This window comes from Acomys russatus, chromosome 12 (assembly GCF_903995435.1).
Source record: "Acomys russatus chromosome 12, mAcoRus1.1, whole genome shotgun sequence".
In the NCBI taxonomy this organism is placed as follows: domain Eukaryota; kingdom Metazoa; phylum Chordata; class Mammalia; order Rodentia; family Muridae; genus Acomys; species Acomys russatus.
The window spans coordinates 17432878-17446165 of record NC_067148.1 but is presented as its reverse complement, the minus strand read 5'-3'; the positions used below and the strand labels follow the sequence as shown (position 1 = coordinate 17446165).

General features: G+C 41.1%; 1 protein-coding gene across 2 annotated transcripts in view; it reads right to left on the bottom strand.

The window, feature by feature from the left end:
• Adam23 (ADAM metallopeptidase domain 23) overlaps nucleotides 1–13288 on the bottom strand; it is a 144795-nt gene that overhangs the window by 63573 nt on the left and 67934 nt on the right. For both annotated transcript variants that reach the window (XM_051153932.1, XM_051153931.1), the window contains exons 4-5: nucleotides 11006–11069; nucleotides 427–509 (exon numbers count right to left, since the gene is read on the bottom strand). In XM_051153932.1, the coding sequence (XP_051009889.1) occupies nucleotides 427–509; nucleotides 11006–11069 (147 nt within the window). The remainder of the gene's footprint in view (nucleotides 1–426; nucleotides 510–11005; nucleotides 11070–13288) is intronic.

Here is a 13288-nt window from a genome sequence, read left to right as displayed (position 1 = left end):
CAGTGAGCAGTTTTGTTGCATTACACACCTTCAATCGACAATGGTGTGGCTCCTCACCATTGGTGTGGCCTAAAGTAATGACATCAGCTCATCATGGATTCAAACCTCCAAAGCTTGAGCTAAAATAATCCTTTCCTCTTATACGTTGATTATCTCAGGGATTTTGTCCCAGTAACAGAAAGCTAATTAATATGTCCCTGTCCTTTCCCCTCATAGCATCAACCAAAATGGGAATTATTGATCTATGTAATGATTTGTTTAATTTCTGAGTTTCCTACAAAGTCTAGGTATTAAAGAAGAGGGGACTTTAGCTCCCTGGAACTACTCCCCATTATAGCATTGACATGGAAAAGTCACTAATATTAAAAAAGTGAATAGATAAGAACAAGCCTGGAGGTCGGGAAGACCCAAGAAAATGCCACTTACTGGAGTCCATTGCACGTCGACAGAGCCACCCTGGAGTCTTTAACACCTCTGATGCTTCCATGGTAGTAACAGTGCTCTCCGCCCTACAAAACAAAGAATGCCTTACTGATTGAATCTTACACATTGATAGCCCTGTGTCAGATAGTTCTGTAGAGAAAGATCATTGAGGTCGAGAATGCACGTACATAAGAAACTCCTATTTGAAGTCAAACATAGGGCTGAGCAAGCATTAAAAAATGCACAAGTTTGCATGTGTTTAATAGAGGAGAGAGGGGCTTTATAGGAAATAAAACCAATGTCAATAATAAGGTTTGCATGCACTTCTTAAGCATGCACTATAGAAATAGTTACAAACAGATGTGGATAAACAACAGTCTCTTCTCCCCTTCGCACACAGCTCTTCTTCTTATGTTTATATGCATGTTAAGTAGATTATGCTGCTGTAATTGGATTTGCTCCACTTTAGAAATTATCTTCCTAAAGTACTCTCCATGTTATCAAAGATAAACATAAACACCAAGCCAACCACAGACCCTTTATCTACAATGATGTACTACCTGCAAGGTAGACTATGGGCAATGGCACAAAGATATGGGAGTAACCAAGCAATAACTGATTTGACTAAGGGCCACTCATGAGGTGGAACCCATAGCTGGCGATCAAGAATCTGAGATTAGACAGCCCAAGGACTTAGGGTAAAACCAAAGAACACTGACCCAAAAAAAAAAGGGGGGGGAACGTGGTGACAAAGTGACTCAATAATATTCTGCTATACTCACAGATCAGCGCCTTGTTAAACCATCATCAGAGAAGCTTCCTTCTGCTATAGATGGGAACAAATATAGAGACCCACAGCAAGACATTTTGAAGAGAGTGAGAGGCCTTGGAATACTCAGCTCTATATGGGAAAGTCTCCATCAAATCCCTTTCCTTTGAGCTCAGGGAACCCCATGGAAAACGAGTCAGAAGGAGTGTAAGAACCGGAAAGGACAAGGGACGTCAAGAAAACAAGGCCTTTAAATCAACTCGAGCAAGGCTCATATGAGCTCAAAGAGACTAAAGCAGCACGCACAGGGTCTGCATAGGTCCACACCAGGTCCCTTGTACTTATATCATGGCTTCCAGTTAGTGTCTTTATGGAATTCCTGAGGGTGCGAACAAGTGGGTCTCCGATTCTTAGGCCTTCTCTTCGGCTCTTTTCCTTCTGTTGATTTGTCTTGCCCAACTTCGATGTGATAGTTTTTGTTTTATATTTTATTTCGTTAGAGTTTTAAAAACTGGATGAGTGAATGAATGGATGAAGAATGGCTAGCTACTAAGTTAAAATTAACAACTGAACTGTCATGTATACCGGCTGGAAAAGAAAAAATCATTTTCCTCCAATGGAGTGACATTGGGTATATCATCCACTGTACAGCAGGCCTCATGTTCAGAAGTAGTTGGCCAACATACAATGTATTCCACTCTTTTTCTGTGTGTGTGCTTTTATTTGTTTAGTGTTGTTTTGTTTGGGGTGGTGCTTCATTTTGTTTTCTTGGCTTGAAGGGGTTTTGTTGTTTTATTGGGTTTTTGAGAAAGAGCATAAAGTTGAGTGGGTGGGGGGGGGGGCTTAGAGGATCTAAAAAGGGAAAGCATATGACCAAATACCTTTAAATTTAAAAAATGATTTAAAAGAATAAAAAAATGTAATTAAAAAAGAAAGAAATCATAAACCAAAATATACAGTCATTGTATTTGTGTTATATGTCAATAGAGTTGATGTTTAAATAAATAAATAGATAAACAAATAAATAAGAAAGAAAGTATCTCCATGACACAGACTCATACAGCCCTCTCTCATCTCAATACATTTCAGCATACGCTGCCCATCTTGGCTTAAGTTGCTACTTAGTGTTCATGTTATGACTCTGAAAAGGTGTCCATAGCTGCACTACAGTCTGATTATACCTTCTATCATTCTACATTTTTCATTTGAGGGGACACTTTATTTCATCTTTGTCTCTTTAGTTTTATACGGAGCTAGCATCCTCCAGCCTCTAAGAGTAATCTAAAACTCCTAATATGAGTGCTTCTGATATCAGTCACTGTGGCATGCTCCTCTGCTCTCAAATAGCAAAGTTGCTTATAAATATTGATTTATCCATAGTACGCCAAGTTCTATTTGTGTATTTAGCACTGCAACTTACAAGGGCAAATGGGTTCACACATCTCAGCAACTTGCGAACCCAGGTCAATATATAGCAATCACATTTCAAATGTTTCACATGTTTCTAAAAACAAAATATACAGTAACTGTAAATTCTACCAGAGTTGTTCTTTGTCACAAAGAATACGAGCTGTCTTAAGTCAAGTGGTTGTAAGAAGTTCACAGAAAACATCTGTATTTATTTGGCCTTCCCAAGAAAAGCCAGTTGCAGGCTTTCCTTAAGATATTCTTATTTGAGTTGGGAGTGGTGGTACATGCCTTTAATCCCAGCACTCGGGAGGCAAGTGGCTGTCTGTGAGTCCAAGGCCAGCATGGTCTATAAATGGAGTTTGGGACAGCCAGGGCTGTTACACAGAGAACTCATGTCTCAAAATAATTCTTATTTTCCCCATAAATATACCAGACCTTTTTATATGTAAGTTCCATTCACTTGCACTGACAACTAGAAAGATAATTGTCACCTGTTTGAATTAAGGTAGGAAACTGTATATTTGGTTCTGTGTTATCAAGTTCTCTGAATCTTACACGAGGAGTACTCAGTTCCTGATGTTAATACAATATTCATTTTTAATATCTGAAGTATATTTACTAGTTTGGTGACTTCCATTTTAGTGTTAATGTTAGAATCTTTTCTAAGTTTATTGTTAAATTTATAGCAAGTTTTTTTTAGGTATTATTGAAAAACATCACTTGGAAACTCTAGAGACCCATGTTGCTGCTGTAGTTGGCCAAAACACAAAGGACACACATTTGAGGGATTTCACTCTCTGTGACACAGAGCAATCAACTCCAGGGGACTTTCCAAAGAATCTGCCATCTTGAATAATCACTAACTGACTGTAACCAATGTGTGAGGATTGGGAGATGGGTAGTATAGACTCTGCCAAAAGTAGCTAAAAGGCCTAGATGAATGTCATGTCTTCAGGCCCTCAGGTTAACATCTCTTCTTCCAGGTAAGAAAGCCTCAGCCCTCTCAAGAGGGCTAGTCAGCGCTGACCCCTCAGACTGGGCACAATCTTGGCATTAGACAAGCAGTGTCAAGGGCTAAGTCAATGTGTGTCTCCACAATATCAACATTTTCAGATCTAAAAACTGTTTGCCTGTTAATTAAACTCAGCAAAAAATGGATTCTCTGAGATACAGAACTTATTGATGGTCAGAGGAAATGAAAATTCCTAGTTAGTGCACTCTCAACTTTCTTAGACAGCCTTTGCTCACAGCCATGGACTCTAAGAACTGACTCGTGTTCTCATGACGGCCATCTTCTACACAAGGTCAGCAAGCTTAGAATTCCACTGGAAGACACTGGTGCACCCTTCTCTGTTTTGTTCACTGGTGTGGGGTTAGTTGTTTTTAGTTATGTTTGCTTGAGGGCTTGTTTGTCTGCCTGTTCTTCATGGTGTGCATAGGGCGGGGGGGGGGGGGGCATTGAACCCAGGACCTTGTGCATGCTAGGCAAGCACTCTACTACTGAGCTACACTCCTCAGCCCATGTGATTCTTACCTTTTAAAACATTTCCTAATCAGAAATGAGTAGAAAAAGCAACTTAGGGATTCAAGCGATAACTTGAAAGTGAAAAGAAAAAGTTTATACTGTGATATCATTGCTCTATTAACAGGCATTATTTAATTCCGCTCACTTTAATAAAAAAAAAAAAAACTTTGCTGTAACCCACTTAAACAACAGTGATGTGTAAAAAAAAAAAAAAAAAGAAAAAGAAAAAGCCACAGAAGTCCACAAGGAGAGAGGGCAGCAAACATTCAGAAGTGGAAGGCGTCTGTGAACGGGCAGGAGATGGACAGGTTGGTAGGAACGTCACTTTTAGATTTAAGGAGCACTAAAACCAAAAGAAAACAAGCCAATAATTAAATTTAAAATTTTTTCCAACCTTTGTGCCTGCTTAATTATCTCAAGTGCTTCAGTGACATTCAATCAGTCAGAGCTTATGAGCTTCACAGCCCCAAACACTCAGCGAAACCTTAGCTGCTCCCAGGGAGACCTAGAGGCTCCCGGTGTCTGAGAAGTGAGGTCTTTGACTGAAGGTCTGGGAAGCATTTACAAACAAGTGACACCACCCATGGCAAAGAACCGTGCATAACCGGAATTAGACTTGGGACATACTGAAGTGAAGAGCTACCCTCAAATGACCTACTATCATAGTGTACTAGTCTTTTTAAAAAAGTGAGTGGTCTATGTCTATAGCTGATTACATGTGCCTAGATTTTCTGCAGAATGAGAAAATGAAAAATTACATTCAGAGAGTTGAGGAATTTCAGATTCCAACAACAGTTTAATAACTTACCGTCACTAAATTGAAGAGGGAAAAGAGCTCTTCCGGTGGTGTATTGATGAGAGTACTGGGATACTTCAGCTCTGCCAAATGCCTTATAACTTTACTATTTCACATAAATTATATTGTATAAACTTAAAATAGCTTTGTAAAGAACCAGTGTTGTCCTCGCATGTTCCTTTTATAATCTAGATTGTATTCAGAAAATTTCCAGAAATTGCAATATTTTGAATGATCAACAATGTGAGCTTAATTTCAAACTAGAAATTTTAATTACTGTAATTTCATGTCTAGTATAAATGACCTAGCATGTGTAATCTTTCCTGTTATTATTTAAATTGTTCATTATTCACCTAACAGCAAGCAACTCTTAAGCTAGCTATTGATCCAAAAGCTACAAAATATTATAACGCGTTTACAAGTAACATAGGAGCATCTAAATTTATTGTAAAAATAGAATCCCAAACTTTCTGGCTAGGGACAGAACATAAAAATAAGAATTGTTCATTCCAAATACAGCTTGAGAGGTAGAAAATGGATGGAGAAAAAGTCTAAGAAAATTCACTAAATGAATATAAAGGAAGAGATCACAGGGAAGTAGAAAACAGATCAGGGAGAAAGAAGGACAGAAAAAGAAACCAGAGAAGAAAACGCAGGACTGAAACTTTTCACTCTCCAAATCCCTCTGCTCTACACTGATTCCACTTCCACTCAGGAGCAACATCTATCCAGGATCCACTCACCCAGCTGGCATCAGTGCCCTCCTGATGCCAAAGCCTCACAAATACAGTGAGCTTCAGCCACACCAAGCTCACAGTGTGATAAGGATCATGCTAAAATAGTCACGTGATCACACTGGTGTGGGAAAGAATAGGGTGAGTAGAAAGCCTTCTCCACACGGGGTAGGGAGGCATCACTGGCTCACGGATGCATGTCTTTACCTAAAACAGGAATAAGGTTAGAGTTGAACTGATGAGCTGACTGACCTTTCTGTTGAATACATACATACGTATGTATATATATCCCACGTGGTGTGTGTGTGTGTGTGTGTGTGTGTAGGATGGCATGGAAGTGTGTGGAAGCTTTTGCACACTTCTGCAGAAGCCACATCAGGACATCAGGTATCTTCTTCCATGGTTCTCCTATCACCTTGAAACAGGGCCTTCCACCCAACCAGAAGTTTGCTCATTTAGCTAGACTGGGTGGCCAGAGAGCTCTCAGGATCTGCCTGTCTCCATTCTCCAATAGACATGCATGAGTTCTTTTTTTTTTTGGTTTTTCGAGACAGGGTTTCTCTGTGTAGCCTTGGCCATCCTGGACTCACTTTGTAGACCAGGCTGGCCTCGAACTCACAGCGATCTGCCTGCCTCTGCCTCCCAAGTGCTGGGATTAAAGGCGTGCGCCACCACGCCCGGCTCTTAATGTGAGTGCCGGGGATAAAAACTTAGGTATCCGTATTTGTAGACAAGTGTCCTCCCCACCCCTCAAGCCATCTCCCTAGTCCAGTGGACATATGTTTTAACTCAACTTGGAAAAACAGCTAAGATCACGAGAGAAATGCAAAATTAAACTACAGTGAGCTATACCTCACACTTATAAGAATGGCTATTGTGAAAAAGACAAGGGACATATGTTGGCGTGGCTGTGGGGGAGAGAGAACATTTGTAGACTTCTGGTAGAACTGCAGATCAGCATTAAAGAATGGAGATCCATTTAAAACAAATAAAAAGAAAGGAAATCTGAATCTCAGAGAGACAAGTGCACGGTGTATCCATCTCAGCTTCATTCACATTACCAAGCTGGGGAAACTGGTTACATGGATGAGTGGAGAACCGTGTCCACAGCGGAATATTACCCAACCACGTAAGGAGAGAAATCCTGCCACTATGGCAACATGGTGGGACTGTGCTAAAAGATCCAGCAGAGAGAGACGAATGTTGCACAGACCCTCACGGGTAGCGTGAAAGAGAGTCATGCTCACGGAAGCAGAGGATGGACTAACCGTTGTCAGGGGCAAGGGACAAATAAAGAGATAATGGTCAAAGGATACAAAGCTTTAGTAGTTGTGTGAGTAGAATACACTGTGGAGACAGAGAGAGCCACACGGTGACTACAGTTACTCTATTAGAGACTTAAAATCTGCTGCGATGAGGTAGGTTTTTAAATGCCCCTACTAACAAAAACAGCTACAGGATTAAGAGGACGTGTTCATCAGCTTCAGTGTACTGATTATTCCCCGGTGCACATGAAATTTGTTTGGCACAACTCAACTATATAACATTCTTATGTATAAAATCTAAGTTGCACACCTTTAAGTACACAATTTGCATTTTTCAATTATGCTTCAATAAAGCTGGGGGAAAAAAGAAACCACTCACAAAGGACCACATATTATAGGCTTCCATTTATGTTCCAAAATAGGCAATTTATAGAGGCAGAAAAGTAGATTAGTGGCTACCTATGCTGTTAAAGAGTGCCTCCTGGGAAATGCTGCTAATAGATAAGACGTTTCTTTGTGGGGCGATGAAAAATGTTTTAAAATTAGATTATGTTAATGGATGCATAATTCTGCAAATATAGTAAAAAAACAATTTAATTGTGTACTTCACGGTATATGAATTATGCCCCAATAAGCTTGCTTAAACCAAAGAAGAACATAAATAGGTTGTCTTTTTGAAGGAGTTAAATGAAATCAACGAAGTTGCCCTATTGTGTGTTGCATTACACTTTGTGCACGCAGTAGTGCAATCGAGGGACTGTAATAAAATCTGCTTGGCTGGGTACACAAAGGAAACTGCCCAGTGTACTTCAGCAGACCCCTACATGGCACCTAGACCATGAACATGATTTTGGAGTTGGGGATAAGTAGTTTTTTTTCTCTCTGATTTCTGTATTTGCTTCTCTTTTCAGCCCACTTTGATTCAGTAAAAGTCAAAAGCATTAGCAACATCTAGGATTGGGAACAGGGGATTTTCATCTTAACCCCCACAGTGTTTTAAGTTTCCACATCTATGTTTTACCTGTGGGCTCTCACAGGTTGATTATGGTCCCAGGCATTTCTAGTCAAATAGCAGCACATAGTGGGTGAGGGGAGTGAAGGTGGATATAGCTTCCTTTGTCTACACAATAAGGGGTCTTTTGTTGTTGTTTTAATTAGCTTTGTATGGTAAGTGGGGTGGGAATGTGCATATGAGGGTAGAACCCAGAAAAGGGCATTGGATTACGTGGAGCTGGAGTTACAAGCAGTTGTGAGGCACCTAACATGGGTGCCAGGAACCAACTCAGGTCCTCTGCAAGAGCAGCGCATGCCCTTAACCACTGAGCATCTCTCCAGCCCTCAGTCAGGGATCAGCTCACAGAACGAATAAGAAGCCTTGCCATTCTTGGACATTAATTTTCTTTTCTGGTGCTCCTCACAAAAGCTTTCTTAACCAACATAGACACAAATCTTTGGAAAGCTCGTTTAAAAAAAAAAAGATGCTTTTAAAGTTATGTATGTAACGGTAATGTGAATGTATACAAATTCTCACATAATTTCAGAAGCAAAAATTGTCGTTATGGCCCAAAATAATAAAATATATATAACCTTTTGATGAAGAGAGTCTTATTCTCAAAATTCATCCTTCAGCCGTTTCTAAGAATGTGTTCAGACCACATCTGTGAAGTTTTTCCTTAGGACAATCATTAATATTTTAAATAAATAATAACAAACAAGTTAGAAGACCGCTGTGCAGTTTTGTAAATAATAATCCAACATAAAGAAAGTTTTCATGCATGCTAAAGTATTTATCCTGTCACTAGATTCTGTATGTCCTGCAAAGAATGTGTGCACAGTATTCTCTTAGGGCTTGAGGGTGTGTGTATGTGTGTGTGTGTGTGTGTGTGTGTGTGTGTGTGTGTGTGTGTGTGTGTGTGTAAAATAGAATGTTACCATTAGTCCATTATCTATGGATGAGTAAGTTTGGGTATATGAACTGTTAGAGGAAATGGGTCATAAATGCAAGAAAAAGAATGAACATAAAATCAAACTGCAGTGAACATAGCTTCTTTTTCCAGAGTTAATGTAGCTTTTGCTTTAAATACATTACAACCACAGGAGACTTGGAATATCTTATTAATAAGAAGGCCTCATTTGGGATACCTCAAATGAACTCTGTGCACCAATTAGCTATTGTACTTCTAAAATAAAAATAATCCTGATTTTCTTAGAGAAATGTTTGGGTCAGGTTACTGAAGCTGCAAAGGTGGCCCATTTGCTGAGCCTGGAAAGTCCTTGTGCAATCTCCTCTCCTCCAGGCTCATGCATGAGTCAGCATGCGCAGTGCTCATGCGCAGTGCTCAGAGCGCCAGCGCAGGTGACAGCAGCGTGGTTTTGTACAAAAGCCAGCGAGCACCATTCCTGCGCTTGAGTTGGCACTGCTGGTCCCGTTCCATGGTGTTGGTCTCAGGGAGATTTGAAATTCCAGAGGCAGCTGGGAGAGAGCTGACAGTAGTAAGAACCACACGCACGCCCGGGGCTCCCTGGTCTGTGGACACACTTCAAAGGCCAGAGCACACTCAAATGTGCCCATTGCTAATCAAACAGACTTACTAAGTCCTGCGACACACCATGGCCATTTATGGCTACCTACAAGCATGTGCTAGGAATCCCATGTCTCCCTGGTTCACAGCTCTGCAGGTCTACACTTGAAAGGTGCCACTGCTGTGTGACATTCAAAATACAAATTCTGTCCTTCCTCTCACACATTGCTTGTTTCTTGCTTCTGCCTCAGTGTCTGAGGTTTACTGGACACTACTGGGTCTCAGCAGCAGCTGGACATTCCCTAAAAGTAATCATTTCTTTCCTGTGCCCATTCCATGGATTTTTCTGCCTGGCTGATGGAAATCACTGTTTGTCGCACATTACTGGTGATGTCTCTCTTGCTTTCCTTTAAGCCCATTTGTTCTTTATTGGTTCTTTCTGGTGAGAAGGAAAGATCACCTCCACATAAACAATTTCAGGCACTCAATTATCTTTATGTTACAGCCTGGGGTGGTCCTGAGTGCCTTTTCTGGCTTCTCTGTGTCTCTGTTTCTTTCTTTTTACTGCAGGAATAAGAATACCCACTTCAGCTGGGTGTGGTGGCACACGCCTTTAATCCCACCTCCTGGACATCTTGTAAGGGTTAAGTGGAGAAGGGCTGGGGCTACAGTCCAGTGGTAGAGCACTGTCTGTCATCCCCAACATCCTGAATATGATCACCAGCAAGAAAAAATAAATAAATAAATAAATAAAATATAATAATGAAATAAAGCTGAGTATAACAGCACAGGCCTTTGATCTGAGCATGAAGGAGAGTGAACCTTGAGTTTATGGCCAACCTGGATTGCATGACCTCAAAGGAGGCCCAGGGAGGAATCCCCCAGGCTCATTTCCCTGCCTGCATTGCATCATGGGCATCAGCTGCTTGCACCAACCATCACTGTAAGAGGTCTCACAGCCTTATTATTCTGATTCCACGGCCATGAGCCTGGCTGAGCATCTCTAATCTGAAAGTCTCCAAAAGTCTGCAACACCAGCATGTCAGCAGGAGTGGAAAATTCCATACCCAAAACTGTTTCTTGAGCAAAATTTTCTAAAATGTACAAACTTACCTTCAAGCTATGCATTCAGGTGTAGGTGAAATACAAATGAATTTTATGTTTAAACTAGAGCTCTCTCCCCACACATCACTATATGTGTGCAAATACTTTCAAGTTTAAAGCAAAAAAAAAAAAAAAAAAAAGTCTGTCCCCAAGTATTTTAGATAAAGGATAACCAAATGGTATTTATGGTGCTGATGTGAAACTTTAAAGCTCATCTGATCACTTAATAAGGTAGTGAGTGTAAAAATCAAAACAATAAAATCCTCTTATGGTTCTGATACACAGACTTTAATGTAGCTTCAGCATTTTAAGTTCTCGTGAATTCTCCCTCTGTGATTTAGTTCCCTTGCACAGAAGGCCACGTGGTCTTTTTGACAGACATCAGAACAGTGCAGTTCTGGGTAGTCCTAGGATGGATATACTTGACGCTGCAGGAGACCTGGTTGTTTTACTATACCTTAGAGTACATCGGCTTCCCATTTTCATAGTGAATCTCCACATAGTCAGAAGAGAGCAAGCCACTGCAAAAGAAAGAAGATGGAGTGATTTCTGCATCCAAATGTCAGCTCAATAAATGGATGGGGGGGGGGCGTGGAAACCACAGGCCTGCAGTCCACAGTCTGGGCAAAGCAGGCCGTTGGCAAGTCTGAAAACAGCATCCAGTAAGAGAGAAAAAAAATCTCCAGTCTATATTCAGAAACATAAAGCAGAGGCAATCTAAAGGATACCCTTAGACTCAGCATCTAGTGGGCACGTCAATCAAAACTACCAGACTAAGCTAAGCCCTATTGAACACACACACACACACACACACACACACACACACACAAAAATTAATGCTCCAATGAAATTTTTCTAAGTGTGGATCAGTGGGGAGGACCACAGAAAAGAACTAGCAAGCATTTCCAGTAAAGCCCAGATAGTAAACACTGCGGCTCTGCCAGCTGTGTGGTGCCTGCGGCAGCAATGACTCTGCATACCATCAGCCATACAGCGACAAAGGAGTGTGGCTGTGTCCCAATAAAGCTTTATTTATGGAGAGTGATATTCAGATTTCATACAATTCTAATGCACTATGGAATAATATTATTTTGATATTTTATAAGCCATTTGAAAATGCAGAGGGCCATCAAGATGGCCCAATGGACAAAAGCAATTGTCACACAAACCCAACAATCTGAGCGGAAGGAAAGAACTAACTACTGAAAGTTGTCCTGACCTCCACATGCGTGCCATGGCATACATGCACCTGCATGGTGTGTATGTGTGTGTGTGTGTGTGTGTGTCAGTGTGTGTGCGTGCATATGTGTGCATACACATACACACAGTATACATTACACCCAAAAACAGCATAAAAAAATTTAAAAATTTAATTTAAAAATTTAAGAGCATAAACTGTGATGTAAGAACAGGGGTTAGACCTAGCACAGCCCATGAATGGATGAATGGAGGTGTTGATATGGGCAAGTTTCACTAACTTGTGTGAAATGAGATTGTCAAAAAATGTGAACGTCACAGGACACTGTGGCGATTAAGCTGATTAAATTAAACCACAAATATGCAGAATTTAGCCAAGAAATCAGCACTGGGTGCTCAGCATTGGGCATGGTGACTGTCACTATTGTTACTTTAACTCAAAATTTTTAAAATGAATTCATCCTATAAAAGTGAGAAATGGGCACTTGGTTGTGGGGAGAAGAAGAAGCCCTGCGTTCACGTCTTGATAAGGACCAATGCCTCAAACCCATGGGAATTGCAAAGCCTTCCTCTGGTCTTCTTGGAAATGTTGTCAGTGTGTGCAGAAAGTATGTAGCAATGCCCTCCTCCAGATGGCGTACCGCCTGAGACAGCACCCCTAGCAGAAGCCTCCTACCAAGACAGGCTAACCACTTCTCTCTGTGCTGGACATAACAAGCATGATGAGGTCTGGCTTGGTGGGCAGTTAGTGCCCTTCCATACCAGCAAGCATGGTGCATCTGGTTCTACCTTTTCTGTACATCTGTGTGCCCAGCACACCTGGTTCCAACTTTTCTGTGCACCTGTGTGCACGGCCCACCTGGTTCCTGCTTTTCTGTGCCCCTGTGTGCCCAGCACACCTGGTTCCAGCTTTTCTGTGCACTTTTGTGTATGGCACACCTGGTTCCAGCTTTTCTGTACACCTGTGTGACAGTGCACCTAGTTCCAGCTTTTCTGTGCACCTGTGTGCCCTCCACACTTGGTTCCAGCCTTGCTGTGTACCCATCTGTCTGATTTTTCCTCATTCCTTCATCGCTTCAGTCAGGTTTCCAGAACCAAGAACAGTGCAAGGTGCTCTGTACCCACTGAAGAGTGTTGGATTAGGACAGTTGGAGTCTGACCACCTTATTTTCTGAGACAAGATCTCTCACTGAGGTCTGGAGCTCACTAGCTCAGCAAGGATGGAGAGCCAGCAAAGCCCGGGAACCCTCCTGTTTCCAGCATGTGCCACCACTTGGAGCTTTTTTTTTTTTTTTACACAGGTGCTAGAGATTGAAGTCAGATCCTCATTCTTATAAGTCAAGAACTTTACCTACCAAGATATCTCCCACCCACCCGCACTTATGATATTTTTAATTCATCAAATGATTACTTTCTTAAGTAGTAATGTAGAAATTTGGATTAATACATTCATACAAGCATACGCTTCTTACCTACAATTATGCTTCTGCCTTATATTGCTATTGTTTTTGTTAGAACAATAGACTTAAAAGTAAAGTTGTTT